Here is a 22,215-nt window from a genome sequence, read left to right on the forward strand (position 1 = left end):
GCTCAGTGGGCGCAGGGTGAGCTTGGCTGACCCAAGGAGAGCTCAGTGGGCACAGGGAGAGCTCAGCCACAAATGAGCCAACCCTTCCCTGCTGGAGGACAGCCACACTGAGGGAACCTCCAATAGTGATGGGCTTGGCTTTGAACTAAAAAAGGGGAGATTTAAAGAGAATATTGGGAAGGAATTGTTCCCTGTGAGGATGGGGGTGGCACAGGTTGCCCAGAGAAGCTGGGTAACACTTCCTCATCTCTGCAAGAAGCCAGAAAACACTTCCTCATCTCTGCAAGGCCAGTTTGGATGGGGCTTGGAGCACCTGGGACAGTGCAAAGTGCCCTGCCCATGGCAGGGGGTGGACCAGGGTGATTCAAGGTCCCTTCCCAGCCAGGGCAGTGTGGGATTCCAGGCTTCCCAGTGGCCAGGCTGGAGCTGAGGACGCTCAGAGCTCCATGGCTGCGGCTCTGGGGAGCTGGGCCCCCCCTGCAATGGGAAATGCAGCGTATAATCTATGCATTAAAGTCCTTGGGAGACAGGAGCTGCTGTGCCTACACACTCCCAGCCTCTTCAGATCCAGCCCTGTAGATATTTTTTAAAGCTCTGCCTGAGCACAGTGTCCTTCCATTCGGGGCTGCGAAATTGCACCGAGTCGATACCAGGAATAAAAAAAGGGGGGAAAAAATTAAAAAAAAAAAAAAAATTCCTCCCATTTTAAAACCCAGATTTAACTTCAAAGTGAATGGAAACTGCGTTGCTGATTGTCTTGTGAGCCCTCCCTGGCTGCCTTTTCCAAGGGGAAGGCTTGGGGGTGGAATTCAGAGTCCTGTGGCTCAGTTCAGGCAGGAGCCCTGGGAAGTGGTAGGGGAAGGGCAGCAAAGCACCACAAACAGCTGGGTTTGGGTGCCAGCACGAGCCTCAGTGGTTTGGGGACGTCTCAGGAAGGTGCACAGCAGGGAAGGGAGGATTTCCCAGCCTGGAATCTCCTCTGGCGTTGCCATGCCTGCATTCCCAGTGTGGACGAGCAGCTCAGCTCATCCCCGTGGTCTTTATTCCCTGCTTTAGGTTTTGTGTCCTTCCCAAACCTCCCCAAAGCAGGAGAATAATATAATAATAATTAAAATAAACCTGGACAGCCTCTGGGCTGATGGGATCCTCCTTCCCATCATTAATAACAAGGAGAAATTCCTGCGGGAGCTGCGACCTCGAGCTGCTGGCACTGTGTGTGTGCCATGTTGGGAAAGGGCATCCCTGGCACCAAAACATCCCTGGCACCAAAACATCCCTGGTTTAGGGACATCTCAGGAAGGTGCACAGCAGGGAAGGGAGGATTTTCCAGCCTTTTCCAGCCTGGAATCTCCTCTGGCATTGCCATGCCTGCATTCCCAGTGTGGACGAGCAGCTCAGCTCATCCCCGTGGTCTTTATTCCCTGCTTTAGGTTTTGTGTCCTTCCCAAACCTCCCCCAACCAGGGGAATAATATAATAATAATAAAAATTAACCAGGAAAGCCTCTGGGCTGATGGGATCCTCCTTCCCATCATTAATAATTGGGAGCAATTCCTGCAGGAGCTGTGGCCTCGAGCTGCTGGCACTGTGTGTGTGCCATGTTGGGAAAGGGCATCCCTGGCACCAAAACATCCCTGGAAGTGCCCCAGGCCAGGCTGGAGTGGCCTTGGAGCCTCCTGGGCCAGTGGAAGGTGTCTCTGCCCCAGCTGGAGTGTTCTGAAAGTCTTTTCCAACCCAAACCATTCTCTGATCCCGTGAACCCAAACCCTTGATACCTCTCAACCTGGGCACCCCTTCCTCCATCCCTATTTCCCTGACCCTCCTCCTGGCAGATTTTTGGACTTTACAAAGAGGTGGGAGAGATTTTAGGGGCTGCTGGGGCCGTGCCTGGAGCCTGCTGCATGCAGGACATGGCTCCCATTTAAATATAATGGGATTGTGTGGGATGGTGCCCATAAAAAGCAATGTCAGGGCAGAGCATCTGATCCTCTCCGGGCAGCTGGAGCAGCTCCCTGATGACTTTTCCAGGTTGTTCCTCATCCCCAGTCTGTTGCAACAGAGGGAGAATATCATGGGATATGTATTTATATTTATATTTATATTTATATTTATATTTATATTTATATTTGCATGGATTTGTTCTGTGCCAGCCTCGGGGGATAGGGAGGATTGAAGGATCACATCCCCAGCTCAGCCTCTCACCCAGGGATGCTCCAAAACCTCCATTCCAAACCCTTGGAATACAAAAATTCCCAACTTCTCCCTGCTCCTGGCGTTTGCCCTTTGCAAAATGAGGCTCAGGGATGAAAGTTTTCTCTCAGCACCCACCAGCCCAGCCCATCAGCACCCTCCAGAGCGAGCAGAAAATGGGATTTTAATAGGGCTGGAGTGGCTGGGAACACCCATGGTTCTGCCTGAACCCTGGATTTGGGTCACATCCAAAGCAAATGACACTTGTCAAGTGACATTTGTGTCTTTTCTTTTTGCTAATGGCCCCCCAAGCTGGATTTCTATTTCTATTTTGGTTTTTTTTTCCCATTTTAAGAGGTGGGAAAGCTGTTTGTTCCCTCATGGAAGTAAAATCCATCACCAGGCTGCTCAGAGAAAATTTTCACCACCAATCCTTGGCCTCAACCCCCCAAAATCACCCTGGAATTGATGAATATTAAATTATTATCTCCAGAAGGAGCATCACCTTTTTGATCCCAACCCACAGCCCTGATATCCCCTGGGATAATTTGATTTCCTGGAATTAAGAGGCAGGAGCAACGCTCCAGTTCCTGCTTTTCCCTTTTCTGTCACATTCAAAAATATTCTCCATCAGATGTTCATGTTTCCTCAATTTGTAACACGTTTTAATAATAGGAATCTTTCCCATCGCCTGGGTAAATTGTTGGATGCTGTGAATCCTTCTGGGGAGGGCTCAGGGCTCCTCTTCAGCTGGGTTTGTGACCCAAAAAGAGCAAAAATTTGCTGAAAAAAGAACAAAAAAATTAATCAGAAAAAGCAAAAAAATTAACCAAGAAAGCACAAAAAACTGTAAAACAAACAAGCCAAAAATAATATCCAAAAAGGAACAAATGGTGTAAAAAGTAATACAGTTAATATTTAATTATTAACTGTATATTAACTATATTTATTTAATCTGCAGTTAATATTTATTTTGCACTCATTGTTTATTTTTTCCTGGACTTTTATTTCAACTTCTCTACCTCTCCTTTCCCTTTCCAACCAGGAATCACAACATTAATTAAGAATATTCAGAATTCTGGGATGGTTTGGCTTGGAAAAATCCCACCCAGTGTCACAGCAGGGAACTTGTGCTGGACCAGGGTGCTCCACAATTTCCTTGGATGCTTCATCCACCCAAAATATCCCATCCCAAGCCTTTTCCATCTTTTTTTTTTTTCCAGGTTCAGCAGCGTTTTCCCAAGCCTGAACATGGCAGTGAAGCGCCGGGAGCAGACGCTGCAGGACTACAAACGCCTTCAATCCAAGGTGGAAAAATATGAGGAAAAGGAGAGAACTGGCCCTGTCCTGGCCAAGCTGCACCAGGTATTGAGGTGTCCCCAGAGCCACAATCCCAGCAGCATTCCTGGGAAAACTCAGGAAAAGCTTTTCCCTCCTATCCGCCATCCGTGCCGCGAATAGAACATTTTGGGAGGATGTCTTTTATCCGTGTAAAAATCACATTTTTGACAGCACAGCTCTGGTTTGGAGTGCTGGGTGAAGGGAAGGAGCTGCTTTTCTGAGAGAAAATGGAATTTTTTTCCAAGGGAAAATGGAATCAGAGCCCTGGGAGCTCTAGGGGAGCTCGGAGGCAGCGCTGAGGTCGAGGTTCCCCCCGACCTCCGCATCTGAGCGAGCAGCTGGATGGGGAAGGGAACAGATCAGAGCATTTCCCAGCTTTATGTTTGCCACCTGTTCCCCAAAAAATTCGCCTTGGAAAATTGCAGTAATTGGTTAACAGGAAGTTTTGCCAGATTCTTTTTGCTCTCTCCCGAATTTTAGCGAAATCGCGATGAGTTTGTTGGTTTTGTGGTTTTTTGATTTTTTTAAAATCAAATCTTCCCCAGCGTTTTTCCCCAAAATCTGTCGCTCCAGCAGCACGTGGCTTGATCCTCCCAGGAACAATTGATTCTCAGAGTCAAAGAAAATGTGTTTTTCTGATGAATTTCCCCCCCCCAAAAATGAAGTTTTGTGTTAAATAACAGCCTGAACAAAAGACACCTCTGGTTTAACAGTAAGCAGCTTATTTTGCTCAGCCTCAGCGACTAAAGCTGGGGCTGGAAAAATGGGAATTCTTTTGTCCTGGTGATTAAGCAGGGTTTAGTTATTTCATATATTTTTTCCTCTTAATGAACTTTTGATCTAATTCCTCCTCCCCAAAAAAAATGTTTTAACCAAACACTGAGTTTAAACACCTGTGAGAGGGTGCCTTGAGCAATCCTGAACCTGGGGTATCCAGAGGGTCTGGATTTGATGGGAAAGGGCCTCATCTCATCCTGTTATTTTTAATTATTGAGCTGCAAATTTACATCCATTGTTTGCTCCAGATTTTCTGCTCTTCTGCCCCCTGTGAAGTCCATCCTGGGAGTTTCCCCTGGGAGCACCATCTGGGGAGTATTTCCCCATGAGCTCCATCTGAGGAGTGTTTCCCCTTGAAATCCATCCTGGGACTTTTTCCTATGAATTCCATCCTGGAAGTTTTCCCCATTAATTCCATCCTGGAAGTTTTTCCCATGAACTCCATCCCAGGAGATTTTCCCCATGAAATCCATCCTGGGACTTTCCCCCATGAACTCCATCCTGGAAGTTTTTTCCATGAACTCCATCCCAGGAGTTTTCCTCCATGAGTTCCATCCTGGGACTTTTTCCCCATGAACTCCATCCTGGAAGTTTTCCCCATGAAACTCCATCCCAGGAATTTTCCCCATGACTTCCATCCTGGAACTCCCATCCTGGAAGTTTTTCCCATGAACTCCATCCTGGGAGTTTTCCCCCAGGAGTTTTCCCCTGTGAACTCCATCCTGGAACTTTTCCCCATGAATTCCATCCTGGAAGTTTTCCCCATGAACTCCATCCCAGGTGTTTTCACCTGGTTCCATCCCAGCAGTTTTCCCCCCTGAATTCCATCCCAGGAATTTTCCCCAGGAATTTTCCCCATGAATTCCATCCCAGTTTTCCCCCAGGGGTTTCCTCCCATGAACTCCATCCCAGAAGTTTCCCCCATGAACTCCACCCCAGGAGTTTTCCCCAATGAACTCCATCCCAGGAGTTTTCCCCTGGCTCCATCCCAGGAATTTTCCCCATGAGTTCCATCCTGGAACTTCCATCCTGGAAGTTTCCCCGTGAACTCCATCCTGGAAGTTCTTCCCATTAACTCCATCCTGGGAGTTTTCCCCCATTAACTCCATCCCAGAAGTTTTCCCCATGAACTCCACCCCAGGAATTTTCCCCAATCAACTCCATCCCAGGAGTTTTCCCCTGGCTCCATCCCAGGAATTTTCCCCGTGAGTTCCATCCTGGAAGTTTTCCCCGTGAACTCCATCCTGGAAGTTCTTCCCATTAACTCCATCCCAGGAGTTTCCCCCATGAACTCCACCCCAGAAGTTTTCCCCTGGCTCCATCCCAGGAGTTTTTCCCCCATGAGTTCCACCCCATGAACTCCATCCTGGAAGTTTTCCCCCAGGATTTTTCCCCATGAACTCCATCCCAGGAGTTTCTCCCATGAGTTCCATCCCAGGAGTTTTCCCCCAGGAGTTTTCCCCATGAACTCCACCCCAGAAGTTTTCCCCTGGCTCCATCCCAGAAGTTTTCCCCATGAACTCCACCCCAGGAGTTTTCCCCATAAGTTCCACCCCCTGAACTCCATCCCAGGAGTTTTCCCCATGAACTCCACCCCATGAACACCACCCTGGAAGTTTTCCCCTAGAAGTTTTTCCCATGAAATCCATCCCAGGAGTTTTTCCCCCATGAGTTCCACCCCATGAACTCCATCCTGGGAGTTTCTACACTCCCAGCCTCACGGCCAGTGATGAATTTGCTGCTTTGCTGGGACGATTCCAGGCCTTTCCAGCCTGGAGCCCAGTCCATGCCATGCCCTGGCACGCTGTCCCTGTCCCCAGGGCCGGCGCCGCGGCCGGGCCGGGCTCTCCCGCTCCCCCCTCCCGTTGGAATGGCACTGGGATTAAGTGGCAGACTTGAACTGGTCTAATATTTCACAGCCCACCCCCTCCTGCCCTTTTCCACACCATCCCAGAGACATTTCCCGTTCTCCCCACGCTCTGTTTAAAGGAGCCAGTTGGATGCACTGAGCTGAAGGTCACGGTGACGGTGGGGCAGGATCCTGGAGCGCCGCTCCTGGGAATCGCGGGCTGAGGGGACGTGGATGTGGCCAGGGACCTTCTCCAGCCTCACTGAGCTCTGGGAATGGGTTTTGGCCGTGTGTTTCTGAAGGAGAGAAGGCACAACCTCTCTGGGTGTCTGGTGGTTTTCCAGGGTCAGAGCATGATGGTCCCATCAGGATCCATCAACTGCTCACTTGGGCCCCACCAGGTTCTGTTGAGAGGTCACTTGAGTCCCACCAGGTTCTATTAACTGGTCAGCTTGGATTAACTGGTTAACTTGGATCCCACCAGGGTCCACTGAATGGTCACTTGGATCCCACCGGGGTTCATTGAATGGTCACTTGAATCCCACCAGGGTTCATTGAATGGTTACTTGAGTCCCACCAGGTTCTGTTAACTGGTCACTTGGATCCCACCAGATTCCATAGGATGGTCACTTGGATCTCACCAGGGTCCATTGAATGGTCTCTTGAGTCCCACCAGGGTCCATTGAATGGTCACTTGGATCTCACCAGGGTCCATTGAATAGTCTCTAGGATCCCACCAGGGTCCACTGAATGGGTCACTTGTGTCCCACCAGATTCCATAGGATGGTCCTCTTGGATCCCACCAGGGTCCATTGAATGGTCACTTGGATCCCATCAGGGTCCACTGAATGGTCTCTTAGATCTCACCAGAGTCCATTGGATGGTCCCATCATGATCCATTAACTGGTCACTTGGGTCCCATCAGGTTCCATTGAATGGTCCCTTGGATCCCACCAGGTCCCACTGGATGGTCACTTGAGTTCCACCATTGAATGGCCTCTTGGATCCCATCAGGTCCCATTTGATGGTTACTTGAGTTCCACCATTGAATGGTCTTGTGGATCCCGCCAGGTTCCATTGGATGATCTCATGGGTCCCACCAGGCTGGTCACTGCTCGTCCCCACAACCAAGCAAAGCCCCCCATTGTCCTGGGTGGACCCTTGTCCCAGGAGTGTGACCCCCTGTGTCCCTCCCCAGGCCCGGGAGGAGCTGCGCCCGGTCAAGGAGGACTTTGAAGCCAAGAACAAGCAGCTCCTGGAGGAGATGCCCAAGTTCTACAGCAGCCGCATCGATTACTTCAAACCCAGCTTCGAGTCGCTGGTCCGGGCACAGGTGAGACATTGTCCCTTCCTGCTACCTGTGTCGTGTCCTGTCCCACGTGTGCTTCATCCACTGGAATTCCATGGCTTTGTCCACCTGGCACTGCCATCTCCTTCAGTTTGGAGGCCTGAGCTCAGGGCTTGATTGGCTTTGAGGTGTTTGGGCTCATCTTGTGGCTCCTGGGACATCTCCACACCAAAGATCTGCAGGAAGAGATGCCCTGAATAACCACCAGCTTTCATTTCCATCCTCCAGCTTCCTCCAGAATGTGCTGCCTCTCCTCCTCCTCCTCCTCCTCCTCCCTTCTTTCCCTTGGGCTGCAGAGGGGCAGGTTGGGATCTCCCCAAGCTTTGAGAACCTGCGGGCGGCTCCGGAGGGCGGCACCGGGCGGTGCCCGCTCCGTGGGCGTTTCCTGCGGCATTTCGGGCCGGGAGCTGCCGCAGGGCCCCAGGTGCGCCCCGGGGGGAGGTGCCGGGAGCACGTGTTCCATCTCACCTCCGACTTGGGGGGGCCTGTGCGCCGAGCTGCCAGCGAGTTGTCTGCAGGCTGATTCACCTAGCAGATGGTGCCGATGCTCCCTGCGCCGCAGGGTGGGTGCTGGGGATGCTGTTCCTGCTGTTCCCTTAGCAATCGGGCGCGGGGCTCCCTGTTCCAGCCCGGAATAACCGCAATTCCCGCAGCCACCGCAGAGTCCTGCTGGCCCTGTCCCCCTGTGGATCCCCTTTGTAGGTGAGATCTTGGAACCTGAATGTTCTCTGCCCTTTTTGGGGTTGGTGATCCGTGAGTTTCCTCAGCTTCTCTGCCCTCTCCGGGGTTTGTGATCCGTGAGTTTCCTCAGCTTTGCCCCTCTGGCTTCTCGCTGCATTCGTGTCCCAAGGAATTTGGGGTGAGGAGGACGTTGGGATGGGTGTGCTCAGAATGCCCAGGGTGTCCCTGCTGGGGCTGTTTGTGACACTCTCCATCCACATCCCTCTTCTTCCTTGGGAATCCTCTGCTTTCTCTCTGCCCTGCCTCTCTTCAGGTGAGGAATTTGTTGGGAAAACCGAGCGAAATCCCGTCTTTAACACCCAAAAAGGCAGCGTCACAACAAAGCTGATGCATCCCCCGTAGGCTGGACTTAAAGCTGGTCCCAGATGGATGCAGCTCCTCACATCCCTCCCTGCCAGCCTCCATGGAGCTGCATCCCTCTTCCTTCCCAGCCCTGGCTGCATCCTTCCACCCCAGGGAGGGAGAGCTTGGGATGTTTGTGCCCCCCTGGCTCAGGAGCTCTGTGAAGCGTTTTCCCACTGAATTAACTGAAATCAAGTGGGAAAGGGATGTGATTTGCCCAAGGTAATGAGTCAGTGGCGAGCCAGGAATAGCAGGCAGAGCCCTGAGTCAGCTCAGCACTGCTCACCTGCAGGCACCTGGCTGGGAAGGGCAGGCAGGAGCATCCCCATCCCAGCTGGAAATACTGCTCAGCTTTCCCTCCCTCTGTGCCTCCCTGAGCTGATTTACAGCTGCGGGGGGGTCGTGTTCCTCGATATAATTTCTATTTTCAGCCTTTTCTGCAGGTACCTCTTTAGGAGTGGGATGAGGCTGGAGGTGAATCCCACAAGGAAAGGCTGCATGGGGTGGGACTGGGATGCAGGGTGCTGTGACTTTGGGGTTGTTTCTCCTTGGGTCAAACCCACCATCCAAAGGCGAAACCACCATTATTCTCCTGACTTTTCAGCCCTGGAGGCAGCAAGACAAATGGTGTGACAGTGACACCATGCAGCGCCACGCTGAGCTGGGAAGGGAGCAGCTGCCTCTGGGGGCAGGGGAAGGACCCTGCTCCCGAGCACCTCCATGGCTGTGACCCAGGGAGACCCTCCCAGAGCCTCCCCAGGCTGTTCCCATGGCACAGCTGGCCGTGCTCCCAGGCCTGGGTGGCTCCTGATGCCGGGACATGTCCCGAGCTCGCAGGGCTGTAACATTCAACACCAAATTCTTCTCTCCGCCCACGGGCCGGGCCAAGCCAAGGGAGGCAAATATTTCCCTGGCTGGGGGCTTTGAAGTGGCCACATGGAGATGAAAGGGGGAGATTTTGGAGCTGTGGCTGGTGTGAGGCGTGAACAGCACTTCCTTCCCGCTCTGGGCTTTATTTTCCAGCTGGAAAACACGAGATTCCTTTGGGTTTGAATGGAATGGGGGGGAAAATGGGGCTGGCAGGCAGGGATGGTGCTGTGGGCAGGGGGAGCCCGGTCCTGGCAGCACCCCTGGGTTTGTTTTGGGTAGGGCTGCCCCAAACAAGCAGCCACGGGGCCATTGTGGCCAGGATCTATAGAAAATCCACAGAACACAGCGTCCCCAAACAGAATTAGTTCAAGACAGGTGGACTCGGGGCCCTTGGCTCGGGCTCAAAGGCGAGCTGGAGCTGGGATTTGATGGGATGGGGACACAGCATATGGCATCCATAGCTGGAAAAGTACTGGGCTGGCAGAGCAGGTAGGGCAGGGGGAGCTGGCTGCCCCCTGGCACTGTCACCATTCTGGGGTGCATCCCCTCCCTGGGGGGGTTTTCACCCCTGTTTCAACAGGAGGAATCACGGGAGGGGGATCAGTGCCAGTGGGATTTTGCTGATGCTGCTCAGGAGACTCAGCTGGTAAAGCACTGGGTGGTGCCAGCTGGTTCTGAACTGGGGCTGCTGGGGGAGAGGGGCGTCCCCAGGGACACCCACCAGGCTCTGGGGACATGGGGGGTCCCCAAGGACACCCACCAGGCCCTGGGGACACAGAGGGTCCCTGAGGAAGGGATTGGTGGCTGTGGGATGTGGGTGGAAGGGGAGCAGCACCAAGGAGTTCACTCTGCTCTGCCTGTTCAGTGCAGTGTGGATGCTGGGGGACAATCCTGAGGGTCAGTCCACTGGGGACAATCCTGGGCTCAATCCTGAGGAAAATCCTGGGGGACAATCCCGGGGGTCAGTCCACTGGGGACAATCCTGGGCTCAATCCTGAGGAAAATCCTGGGGGACAATCCTGGGGGTCAGTCCACTGGGGACAATCCTGGGCTCAATCCTGAGGAAAATCCTGGGGGACAATCCTGGGGGTCAGCCCATTGGGGACAATCCTAGGGGTCATTCTATTGGGGACAATCCTGGGGTTCAATCCACTGGAGACAATCCTGGGGGACAATCCTGAGGAAAATCCTAAGGCACAATCCTGGTCCTGCAGGAATCCTCAGGGATTTCTGGATCCTGGTGGGGGAGGCAGTTCTGGAACCAATCCTGAGGGACAATTGTCCCCAAATCCTGGGGAGCAATCCTGGAGGACAATTCTGGGACCAATCCTGAGGGACAGATGTCCCCAAATCTTGGGGAACAGCCCTGGGGACAATCCTGGGGGCAGCATCTGCCTGCAGGCCTGCCACCCTGACAAGATTCAGCTTTTTCCGTGCTGGAATTGGCAGTGCCACTCGGCCATATGTGCCTGAGCAGAGCCCAGCTGACTGCAGGCTGGGGACAAGGGACATGGAGGGCTGCTCCAGGGCTCTGGCACCCCCTTGGCACCCTTGCCCCCCAGATCCCTGCCCACCTGTGGCATTGCTGGGGATTTGGGGTGTTTCTGGCATCTCTTGCTGGCAGGGGGGGTTCAGAGGATGTTGGGGGTGACCCAGCTGTGGGTTGTGCTTTGGGGGGCGTGCAGGGATTTTTGGGGAGCCCCTGCCAGCTCAGCGCTGTGTGGGGTTCGTTAGTCACTGTGTAAATGAGCATTGCTGTGACTCAGCCAGCCCCGCTGCGTGGGGAGCCCCGGCCACGGCGCAGCCCCCGAGCCCCCAGCACGGCCAGGCTGGGAATGGGGGGTTCAGGCAGCCAGAATTGCAGTGTGGGGCCCCACCAGACCCCCTCAGGCCTCCCAAAATCAGCATGGTTCTGAGCAGGATTAGGGGAGCTGTCTCCATGGAGACCGTGCATGTCTCAGCACTGCTGTGGGAAATGGGGACAGCGCTGGCACTGCCCACCCTGGGGGGCTGCGTGCCCCAACCCCTCCCTGGGGGCTGTGGGGGCGTACCCAGGACAGCACCCGGGGTCCTGCGGTGCCAGGGGTCCCACGGGGGGCTCTGAGGGCCCTGTGGCACCCGGGGGTCCTGCAGTGCAAGGACCCAGAGGTTCTGTGGTTCTGGGGGTCTCACTGGCAGCTCAGGGCATCCCTCAGCACCACGAGTGCCCCAAGCAGCATTTGGGGGTCCCACAGTCAGGGATGGGCACCCCCAGCGCTGGGGGTACCACAGGCAGGGCTGGGGGTCCCACAGACAGCACCGAGGGTCCCACAACACTGGGTGGGGGGGTCCCACAGACAGCACCGAGGCTCCCACAGGCAGGGCTGGGGGTCCCACAACACTGGGTGGGGGGGTCCCACAGCTCTGAGGGTCCCACAGGCAGGGCTGGGGGTCCCATGACACCGGGGGGGGGGGGGGGGTCCCACAGCAGCGAGGGTCCCACACTTGGGGGTCCCACAGTCAGGGATGGGCACCCGCAGTGCTGGGGGTACCACAGGCAGGGCTGAGGGTTCTGCAGCACCGAGGGTCCCACAACACTGGGTGGGGGGGTCCCACAGCCCCGAGGGTCCCACAGGCAGGGTTGAGGGTCCCGCGGTGCCACGGGTACCGCACTTGGGGGTCCCACAGTCAGGGCCGGGCACCCCCAATGCTGAGGCTCCCACAGTCAGGGCGGGGGGTCCCACAGCCCCGGGGGTCCCGCAGGCAGGGCTGGGAGCCCTCCTGTCCCCGCTGGAGCAGCCACCCCGCTGCCATCTGCGTGCGCTGACCCACGGGCTCCCGCGCCGGCAAGCGCTGCTCGCTGCCGGAGATAATTGGCGGTGCTAATTAGCACGTTATTAACACACCCCTCCCTCCTCCTCCTCGCCGTGCTTCGCGCGGGGCACGGCTCTGCCGGGCGTGCCCCCTTCACCGAGCCCTGGCCGTGGGCAGCGTGGGCCGGCGGCTCGTGCCGGTGGCACCGGCGACAAAGGCGGGGACGGGAGGGTGGCGGGGCCGGTGGCAGCCCCGCACGCGCGGCTCGCAGATGGGAAGCGAGCGGAGAAGGGCAGCGCGTTATTAAAATGTGTTGAGTTGTAATAATCCGAGGGGGCGGCACGGCCAGCGTGGGCGGGAGCTATTTCAGACACCAACGCCGCCGAGAGGGGCTGAGGGCACCCACGGGGGGCTGGGTGGGTGGGGAGGAGACCCCCCCAATCCCCTCCCTCCCCAATCCCCCCCCTTTATCCAACAGGTTGTCTACTACACGGAGATGCACAAGATTTTTGGGGACCTGACGGCGCAGATCGACCGGCCCGGGCTGAGCGACGAGCAGCGCGAGCGCGAGAACGACGCCAAGCTCAGCGAGCTGCGCGCCCTCTCCATCGTGGCTGATGACTGAGGCCAGGCTGGGCACGGGGAGGGGACGGGCATGGGGATCCCCCCTCGTTTTCAGCCCAGCTGCCCCTCCCAGGGATGGACTTGTGGGGCTGGAGCTGCTCCCGTCACCCCGCGGCTCTGCGTCGTCTTTGTCAGTGCACGAATGAGTTTTGCCTTAAAGGTTGGGGTGTGGAGGAGCAGGAAGGGGAGCGATACTAAAGATGGGGAATGGGATGTGGGATGCTGGATTTTGCCAGGTTCCAGCCTCCCTTAGCACCCCCAGAGCCCAGAGGGTGACACCCCCGCTCTTTCCCCTCATTTTGTGCCTTAGTAGCCCATTGGGACTCTCAGGGGAGGGTAAAATCACTCAAATCCCATTTTTTGACGTACAGGGAGAGGGTAATGCTTCTCATGGTGAGCATCCATCCCTCTTTTCCCAGGAATGCTCCAAAGAGCCTGTGCCCCAGAGCTGGGGGTGCAGGGTGGGGACAGGGGACCCCAGAGCAGGGACGGGTGGGGACATCCCTAAGGGAGACAACCCAGCCAGGAGCAAACCTATGGAAAACTGGGGGGTCTTCAACCCCTCCTTGGTGTGTGGGAAGGGCCACAGGGACTCTGTGGCATGTCCCAAATAAAGTTTTTGGCAGCGCGGCCGGGGCTGTGTCGGTGCCACCACTGGGGCTGTGCTGATGCCACCACTGGGGCCGTGTCGCTGTCACTGTCGGGGCTGTGCTGGTGTTGCTGCCACCACCAGGGCCATGCCAGTGTCACTGCTGGGGCCGTGTTGGTGTCGCTGTCGCCGCCGGGGCCGTGCCGGTGCCACCGCCGGGGCCGTGCTGGTGTCAGTGTCGCTGTCACCACCGTGTCCGTGTCGGTGTCGCTGCCGTGTCCATGTCGCTGTCGCTGTTACTGCCGGGGCCGTGTCGCTGTCGGTGCCGTGCCGGCGTCGCTGTCACCGCCTGGGCCGTGTCGCTGCCGTGTCCGTGCCGCTGTCGCCGCTGTCTGTCGCTGTCACCGCCGTGCCGCTGTCGCCCTCTGCCGGCGCCCGGCCGCCACTGCAGGGGTTCGCGGGGGGCTCGGGGTGTCCCTGGAAAGGAAAACTCGGATGGAACATCGGCACGGGAAGGAAACGGCCTCAAATCACCAGGAATGGAGATTTCCAGCACAATTTGGGCCTTTAAGGATAAGGAGAAGCCGCCTGCTGTGTCCTGGGGGGAGCAGGTGCTGCTTGGGATCAGGGGTTGGGAGCCCACCCTGGAGAGGTCCTGGTGGACATGGCAAAGGTCCCTTCTCTGCCTTGGGGTGGCTCCTGCTGCTCCAGGTGAGGGCACACGGCTCCAAACACCAGGAAAACCATCACCACCTCTTCCTGCCAGGACCTGGGCTTGGCAAACCTGCACGAGACAGGGAACAGGGCTCGGGGTGTCCTGAGAAGCAGAAAATGGGGATGGAACCCCTAAAAACCAAACCTTCCCTTGGTTTGGAGCCATGGGAATGCTGGTGGCTGTCCCCCGTGCAGGGACACAGCGAGGTCCCCCTGCAAGATCATCCCGTGCCAAGGCTCCTCCCCAGCTCCCAGCATGGAGAACTTCATCCCTCCCTCTCCCCTTGGCTGTTCCTTCCCAACCACATCACATGCCAGGCCAGGTTTAAGCAAAATAAACCCGGTTGCCACGGTTACCCAGAGCAGGGATGCTAAATATACAGAATATAGATATTTTTATAGATATTTTAACAGCCACGCACGGAGCCCGTGAGCCCGAGCAGGGGACACGGGATCTGAGCCCTGCCGACCTCAGGGTGGGCAGAGATCCCTCTGTGGCCTGGAGGTGTCGATTCCTCCTCAGATTCAAGCCCACCTGGTGGCTTTGTCTGCGTTAATGTCACCCTGTGTGGCACGGCCAGACCTCCCCAGCCACCTCATCCCCATCACCCCACCTGTCCTGGACTCAGAGCCCCCCAAATCCCAGCTCTGGTCCGTGCCACCAGCTCCTCCTGCCCTCCCAGCACTCAGGAGAGGGATGTCACCCGTGGAAACTCAAAGCCAGGCGTTCCCAGGGATTCACTCTGCCTACTCTCCGCAGCGCTCAGGGAGGAGAATTCCATTTTTTGTAGTGAAAAGTGGATAATGAGCGGGTTTTGCACCGCCCACAAGGTGCCAGCGTTAATAGGGAGAGCTGGCGGGAGGGGAAAACTCACTCTACAATGAGGAACGTGCTGAGGCACCCCTGGGTGAGTTCTCCAGCACTCCAGGAGCAGAGGAGAGGGAAAACACCACCCCAAGATGAGGGGCACTGGGACCATCCCAGCATAGGGAGCATTCCCTGCTGATGGACAAATCTTCCTCCTTTTTCCTCCTCATCAGGAATTCCAGGTTAGCTCAGTGGTTGTCCCTGTTCCTCCCCAGATCCCCTCGGGACGGGTTTAGCAGGTGCCAGCCCACCACCAACCCCAAGGAATTCCTTCACAAGTAGGATGAATTAACCCTCTCCAGGCCGGCCAGCACCAGCGCACATCTGGATCCGCACCTGGATTTTCCTTGTCGGATGCTCGGGAGCTTCTCCTCGTTCCAGGTGATTCAGGGGTGGCGCAGAGAGGCTCAGAGCTCCCTCCTCCTCCTCACCTGGGCCCTGGAAGGAGAATCAGCATCCCCTGGAGCAGCCTCAGCCATTTCCAGGGGATCAGCCAGGGGGGTTCAGCTGGGGTCCCAAAGAGGGGGAGGATGGAAGTGGCAGAGGGGCAGCAGGGCAGGGGGTGCCCAGACCCCCCCCCCACCCCCCAGCCGTGCCCTTCCGCACCTCCCCGAGCCCCTCCCCATTGCTCCTCCCGCTGGGGGGCTCAGGACAGCAGAGGGGGGGCCATGGGAAGGGTTCGATGCTGGAAGGGGAGGGACAAGGATCAAACACTCCCCAGCCCCAGCTGTGCTCCAAAACCCTTCAGCAGCCCGGGTCAGGCTGTGACCCAGCCGGGGGCAGTGCCAGGGACCCCCTGTGCCCCCGGGCACGGCGGGGAGGAGCGCTCACGGTTCCGGGAAGGAGCGCTGGGAAGCGGGAGCGGTGCCGGGAAGGAAAAACCCCAAGTGACGGTAGGAAATCGGCAGGAGAGGGGGGAAAGGGAGGGAGAGCGGGGTACCTGATGGGAGAGCGCCTGGCCGCGGCTCGGGGCAGCGTCTTCCTCACCCGCGGCACAGGCAGCGTCTTCCTCAGCGTCCCGCGCAGAGCTGGCGACGCCAGGAGGGGCTCCAGCAGCGCCAAAACAGCATCGAGCGCCCTCCTCATCCTCTACCCCCCAAACAGGGGAGCCGCGATGCTCCCGGGAGCATCATCCCGGGACCCCCGGACCATCGGCGCCCCCTCCCCACAAACCCCGCGGAGCAGCCGGAGGGGCCCAGGGGGGGCTCCGGGGGTCGGACGAGCTTCATCCCCACCCCCCCAGGCAGCGGGACCCCTCTGGGGCTGAACGGGAGGGGGCTCGGGGGTACCCATGGGAGGGGGAGATCCAGGGGCTGCCCAGGGGAGGGGGCTCGGGGATACCCCGGGGAGGGGGCTCGGGAGCCGCTCGGGACGTCCCCGGGTCCGGGCCCGGCGGGACAAAAGGGGCGGAAAAGCCGTCGGAAGTGATGCGGCGGTGACGCGCCCTCGCGTGACGTCACGCCGGGTTTAGGGGCGTGACGTCACGGCGCGCCAGCAAGCACCTCGCTCGGAGCCGCCTGTTTGTGGGTGAAAAGACTTTATTGAGGGAAAAACAAAAAAAGGTGAAGGGGTGCGCCAGGCTGGGGACCGGCCCCGTGCTGGCGTGACGTCATGGGGTGAGGTGTGACGTAGTTCCTCTATCCAGGTGCGGCGGTGCGAGCGAGCGGGACCCCCCCCGTCCTACCTGCAGCGGCTGCCGCGCAGGGAGCGGCGGGTCAGGCGGGTGAGCAGCACCTTCACCCGGCCCCAGTGCGAGCGGCCGTCCTGCGGGACAGGGGGACATCAGTACGGGGACACGAGAGACCCCCCCCGACCCCCCCAAGGCACCCTCACCCGGCCCCAGTGCGAGCGCCCGTCCTGCGGGACAGAGGGACATCAGTGGGGGGACACGAGAGACCCCCCGACCCCCCCAAGGCACCCTCACCCGGCCCCAGTGCGAGCGCCCGTCCTGCGGGACGGGGGGGGACAGAGGGGGATCAGCGGAGACACCCCAGGGACCCCCCCGACCCCTCCCGGCCGTACCTTGTCCGGTGCCGGGCCATTGGCGCCGCCCTCGGCGGGCTCCAGCAGGCTGGGGGAGCTGACCGAGTGTCCCCAGAGCCGCCGGCACGGCCCGGGCTCGGCTGCTGCCAGGGGGAACAGAGCTGGTCAGGCTTGGGGGCCGGGGGGGCATCGTGCTGCCATGCCACGTGCTGCCCCCCTCACCTGGTGCCAGGTCCTGCCTTCCCACCCCGCTCTCCTGGCCCCAGGTCCCGTCATTCCCACATCCCCCAGAGCTCACCTGGCACCAGATCCCGTCATTCCCACATCCCCCAGAGCTCACCTGGCACCGATGCTGCCATTCCCAAGCCCACCCCGCTCACCTGGTGCCAGATCCCGTCATTCCCACATCTCCCAATGCTCATCTGGCCCCAGGTCCCGCCATTCCCAAGCCCACCCCGCTCACCTGATGCCAGGTTCTGCCATCCCAGCCCATTCACCTGGCACGGGTGCTGCCATTCCCGCATCTCCCAATGCTCACCTGGCACAGGTGCTGCCATTCCCTCATCCCCCAGTGCTCACCTGGCACAGGTGCTGCCATTCCCTCATCCCCCAATGCTCACCTGGCCCCAGATCCCATCATTCCCGAGCCCACCTCCCCTCACCTGGCCCCAGGTCCCGCCATCCCACCCCGCTCACATGGCACCGGAGCTGCCATTCCTGCATGCCCCAGTGCCCACCTGGCTCCAGATCCCATCATTCCCGAGCCCATCCCGCTCACCTGGCTCCAGATCCCGTCATTCCCACATCCCCCGTGCTCACCTGGCCCCAGGTCCCATCACTCCCGAGCCCACCCCCCCTCACCTGGCCCCAGGTCCCGCCATCCCACCCCTCTCACCTGGCGCCTGGCTGTCGGAGCAGGAGCGCTGCCGGAACCCCTCACCCCTCCAGGTGCCCAAATCCCTCCTCAGGTGCTGCGGGCCGGGCTGGGGGCGAGCAGAGCACAGGCAGGCTGTGAGCTGGGTGTGAGCTGGGACCCCGCGCCCCCTCCCCGTGCATCCCCCTCCCCGTGCCCTCACCAGGGTGCCCGTGCGGGCTCCGGCCGCCTGCTGCCGCAGGGCGCGGTTGTCCTGCTGCAGCCTCGCCAGGCGCTCCAGCATCTGGCACACGTGCTCCAGGTAGCGCAGCCCCTGCCCCGGCACCTCGGGCACGGCCCGGGGGTCCCGAGGAGACCCCTCGGGGTCCCGGGGGGGCTCGGCCAGGTCGGCGGCGCTGCCGCGGAGCTGTCGCGGGCAGCGCTGCCTCCGGCTCCGCTGCGCTGCCTGCAGCAGCCTCCGGCTGGCCGGGCGGCTTTTGGGGGGCTGCTCCTCATCTCCGGGGGGCTGCTCCAACGGGAAACCATCCAGGGAGAAGCGGCTCTCGGAGCCCAGCGGGCTGCGGGGTGAGTGCTCGGTGCTGGCCGTCTCCACGCCGGAATCCTCGGACTCGGACTTGGGGGGTCTCCCTGCGGCCGGGGGGCTGCTGGGGGGTCCGCGGGTGCTCATTCCCCGCCGGGGCTGCCGCGGGCTCTCCTGCAGCCGGCGGTAGACGCTGGCGGAGGTGCGCACGATGCAGCTCTCGGCCGACTCGCAGGGACCATCTGCGGGGGAAGGGAGGATCGGGGGGCTCAGCTGGGGGGTCCCGGGGCAGAAAACTGGGTGCCAGAGCAGCTCCAGCCGTGCCCAAGGCCGCTCTCCCCCCTGCCCAGCAGTCCATGCACTCCTACAATGTGTTGTCTCTACTCCCTAAAACACGGCCCTGGCCTCCACCATCCTCCTCCTCCTCCCGAGCTGAGCTGCTGGGGGGCACCCACGGCCCTGACCGAGATTTTGAGCCGGGTTCTTCCTCGATCCCGCTCGAGCTCGGTGCCAGCGACCCAGGACACAGCACAGCCGTGGGATCTCAGATCTGGGATGGCTCCAGGGCCACCAGCTTGTCCCCATGGCATGGGTGGCATCGCCAGCCGGGATGTGCCCCCAGGGCCCCGCGGCTCCAGGTGGGATTTTGCTGCATCCGCGGCAATCTCGGCTCTCCTCGCTCCCTTCCCCGCGGGCTCGGGGAGGTGACAGCGGAGCTTTGGCACCTCCTGCAGGCCGCCCACCCCCCAAATCCCTCTCGGGGGTTCGCCCCCCACCTCTCCCGCACTCACAGCAGCTGAACCTCCTCTTCCAGCCGCCGCGGCAGCCGCCCCACATCGCCCAGAGCCGGAGCCGGGCCCGCGTCCCGGCGCTCCCTTTTAAAGCCACCCCAGGCGGGCCCTGCACCCAGAGCGCCTCGTTACAGGACCGGTTCCCAACTGGTTCCTCGCAGGGCTTGGGATGGGCGATACTGGCTGGGCCGGTGGTTAAGGAGTGGGGAGGAGAGAGGGTTTGGGCGCCGGCAGGCAGCCAGCGCCGCCTGCATCCCACCGGATTCCACACAGCTCACTCGGGGCTCCGGCGTGGGCTCAATTCACCGCTCGGGGGTCCCGGTGCTCCCAAATCCCTGCCCCTCCTGCAGCCTCAGCACTCACCGTGCATCCCTCGGGGGCTGGGGAGGCCGAGGGGAGCCGGGAAGAGGCGACCACCCCCCGGGACAGCCCGCATTCAGTGGGGTTGAATCGCAGCCGTGCCCGGAGCAGCCCGTCCGCCCCAGCACGATTGAATCCCAGGAATTCCGGGGGGCAGCCCCTCCACGGCAGCTCCCCAGCCTCTGCCGGCAGCCCGGATCCCACACGCCGCAATTCCACAGGCTCCAGGAGCCCACGTGCCGAGGGGCACCACCACGGGGGATGGCACCGCGGCCCCACGGGGGATGGCACCGCGGCCCCACGGGGGATGGCACCGCGGCCCCACGGGGGATGGCACCGCGGCCCCCACGGGGGATGGCACCGCGGCCCCCACGGGGGTGGGGGTCCCATCAGCTCCTCCTGGGGTGCCCCCCGCGCTGGCAGCTCCAGCTCAGCCCCTGGTGCCTCCCAGACGTCGCTGCTGTGTCCCGGCACAGCCGGAGCTGTGGCACGCACGGAGGTGGCCCCTGGGTTTTGGGGATCCCCATGTCACATTTGGGGACATCAGCCCAAACATGGAAAAGGAAAACCTGAATTCCCAGCGCAGCCGGTAGGCTGAGCCCCTCCCAGTAGGGAGTGGGATGAAAACCAGCGCTCCGGGGACCCCCCTTAGCACAAATTGGGGGGTCTGGGGAACCCCCAGTTCCTTCTCAAGCGCAGACAACACAAACTGGGGTTCCACGGAGCCCAGGTTCATTCTCCAGCACAGACACCTCAAAGCAGAGATCCCTGAGGATCCAGCACGATCCGTGCAGGCTGGAGATCCCGAGGGACCCCCCCAGCCCAGCCGGACACGTGGGGGCTCCACAGCCCCGGGGGGCTCCGACTCACCGGGGTCAGCACGGAGCGGCTGCACCGCGAAGGCTCCGCGGCGGCGCAGCATCCTCGGGATGGACCGGGAGTGGGAACAGACCGGGAACGGGGCACGGAGCACCGGGAAAGCACCGGGAATCGGGCTCGGAGCGCCGGGGCTGCTCCTCCGCTGCTTTATGGGGCAGGGCCGGGGGGCGGCACAGCCCCGGGGCGGGGCGGGGGTGCGGGGCCGCCCCCTGCCCGCGCAGCCCCTTCGCCCCCAGCCTCAATTGTGTTATCCCTGTAGGGCTCCGAGCGTTTATTCCTCTTTCTTCTGCGTGGAGAGGGCGGGAGGAGGGCAGGACCATCATCATCACCATCATCATAATCATCATCATCCTCCCTGCCTGGGTGTCATAGAGCCATGGAATGGCTGAGTGGGGACCTTAAAGCCCATCCAGTGTCACCCCTGCCGTGGGGCACCTTGGACACTTCCAGGGGTCCAGGGGCAGCCCCAGCTGCTCTGGGATGATTAATTGGGAATTCGATGGTGGAATGATTAATTGGGGAATCGATGGTTGAATGATTAATTGGGAATTCGATGGTGGGATGATTGATTAATTGGGAATTCGATGGTGGGATGATTGATTAATTGGGAATTCGATGGCGGGATGATTGATTAATGGGGAATTCGATGGTGACAGCTCCATGTCCGAGCCCGGGGTGCACGGGGGGCTGTGGCGCACCCCAAACAGACCCCGTGAGAGCCCAGGCAGGAGGGGACGGGCGGTCCTGGCTGTCCCTGCTGCAGAGGGACAGGGGAAGGGACAGGGGAAGGGACAGGTCTCTCCCAGGCCGCTGATAACAGCGAATCCCAGATAACAGCAAAGCCCTGATAACAGCAAAGCCCCGATAACAGCAAAGCCATCTCCGTGCGGGCGGGCACGGAGGGCGGGGAGCGGCGATAAGAGCACCTGGAGCGGGACAAAGGCCTCGACCAACAGCCCCCAATAAACCCGGACACCTCCCAGGGCCGCAGGGAGGGGCAGCCAGCCCTGAGGGCAGCCCTGACCTTCGGAGAGCGGCATAGGGAGAGACACCAGAACTCCTGAGTACCCCCCCGGGTACAGGCAGCAGGGCTGAGGGGTCTGGGGGGTCCCTGTCTGCACCCGGGTTTGGGTCTGGGGGGTCCCTGTCTGCACCCGGGTTTGGGGCTGAAGGATCTGGGGATCCCTGTGTGCACCCCGGGTTTGGGGCTGAGGGGTCCCTGTGTGCACCCCGGGTTTGGAGCTGAGGGGTCCATGTCTGCACCCCGGGCTTGGGTTTGGGGGGTCCCTGTGTGCACCCCAAGTTTGGGGCTGAGGGGTCTGGGGGTCCCTGTCTGCACCTGGGTTTGGGGCTGAGGGGTCCCTGTGTGCACCCCAAGTTTGGGGCTGAAGGATCTGGGGATGCCTGTCTGCACCCCGGGTTTGGGTTTGGGGGGTCTGGGGGGTTCCTGTTCTGCACCCCGGATTTGGGACTGAGGGGTCTGGGGGGTCCCTGTGTGCACCCCGGGTTTGGGGCTGAGGGGTCTGGGGGGTCCCTGTGTGCACCCCGGGTTTGGAGCTGGGGGATCCCTCTCTGCACCCCGGGTTTGGGGTCGAACCCCGTTCCCCCTGCCCTGGGGTCCCCGCACAGAGCAGACCCGGCAGTGGAGCAAATATATATTATATTTGTAAAGAATCCGGTTTAATTCCTCGGAGAAGCCCTTTGCAGTCAGTGCACAAGCGGTGCCAGCCCCTCGCGGTCCCCAAGTGCCCAAGCGACCCCTC

The 22,215-nt window shown here is 59.8% G+C and overlaps 2 protein-coding genes across 2 annotated transcripts in view; one reads left to right on the forward strand and one right to left on the reverse strand.

Moving 5' to 3' along the window:
- Positions 1–12,952, forward strand: part of BIN3 (bridging integrator 3) — a 50,654-nt gene extending 37,702 nt beyond the window's left edge. Inside the window, exons 7-9 of the mRNA XM_054294675.1 lie at positions 3,413–3,554; positions 7,355–7,489; positions 12,729–12,952. Coding sequence (XP_054150650.1) covers positions 3,413–3,554; positions 7,355–7,489; positions 12,729–12,875 — 424 coding nt within the window. The 3' untranslated portion in view covers positions 12,876–12,952. The remainder of the gene's footprint in view (positions 1–3,412; positions 3,555–7,354; positions 7,490–12,728) is intronic.
- A 3,453-nt stretch (positions 12,953–16,405) lies between these two features.
- On the reverse strand, positions 16,406–20,495 carry CUNH8orf58 (chromosome unknown C8orf58 homolog). Its single transcript, XM_054294655.1, has 5 exons — positions 20,444–20,495; positions 18,105–18,664; positions 17,924–18,011; positions 17,068–17,171; positions 16,406–16,809 (listed from the first exon to the last, which is right to left on the reverse strand). The coding sequence occupies exons 1-5, from the start codon at positions 20,493–20,495 to the stop codon at positions 16,726–16,728; spliced, it is 888 nt and encodes a 295-aa protein (XP_054150630.1). The 3' UTR covers positions 16,406–16,725.
- Between the last annotated feature and the right edge of the window lie 1,720 nt (positions 20,496–22,215).

This window comes from Melozone crissalis, unplaced genomic scaffold (assembly GCF_028551555.1).
Source record: "Melozone crissalis strain CALT ecotype California unplaced genomic scaffold, PUWL_Pcris_2 ptg000295l_1, whole genome shotgun sequence".
In the NCBI taxonomy this organism is placed as follows: domain Eukaryota; kingdom Metazoa; phylum Chordata; class Aves; order Passeriformes; family Passerellidae; genus Melozone; species Melozone crissalis.

Bases quoted from the DNA above. Each gene is read 5' to 3' on its own strand.
- CUNH8orf58 (XM_054294655.1), bottom strand. From the start codon at position 20,495: ATGCTGCGCCGCCGCGGAGCCTTCGCGGTGCAGCCGCTCCGTGCTGAC. The intron at 18,012-18,104 runs GTGAGGGCACGG...GCTCGCCCCCAG, and splicing joins GAGCCCGCACGGGCACCCTG to CCCGGCCCGCAGCACCTGAG. The intron at 16,810-17,067 runs GTACGGCCGGGA...CCTGTCCCGCAG, and splicing joins ATGGCCCGGCACCGGACAAG to GACGGCCGCTCGCACTGGGG.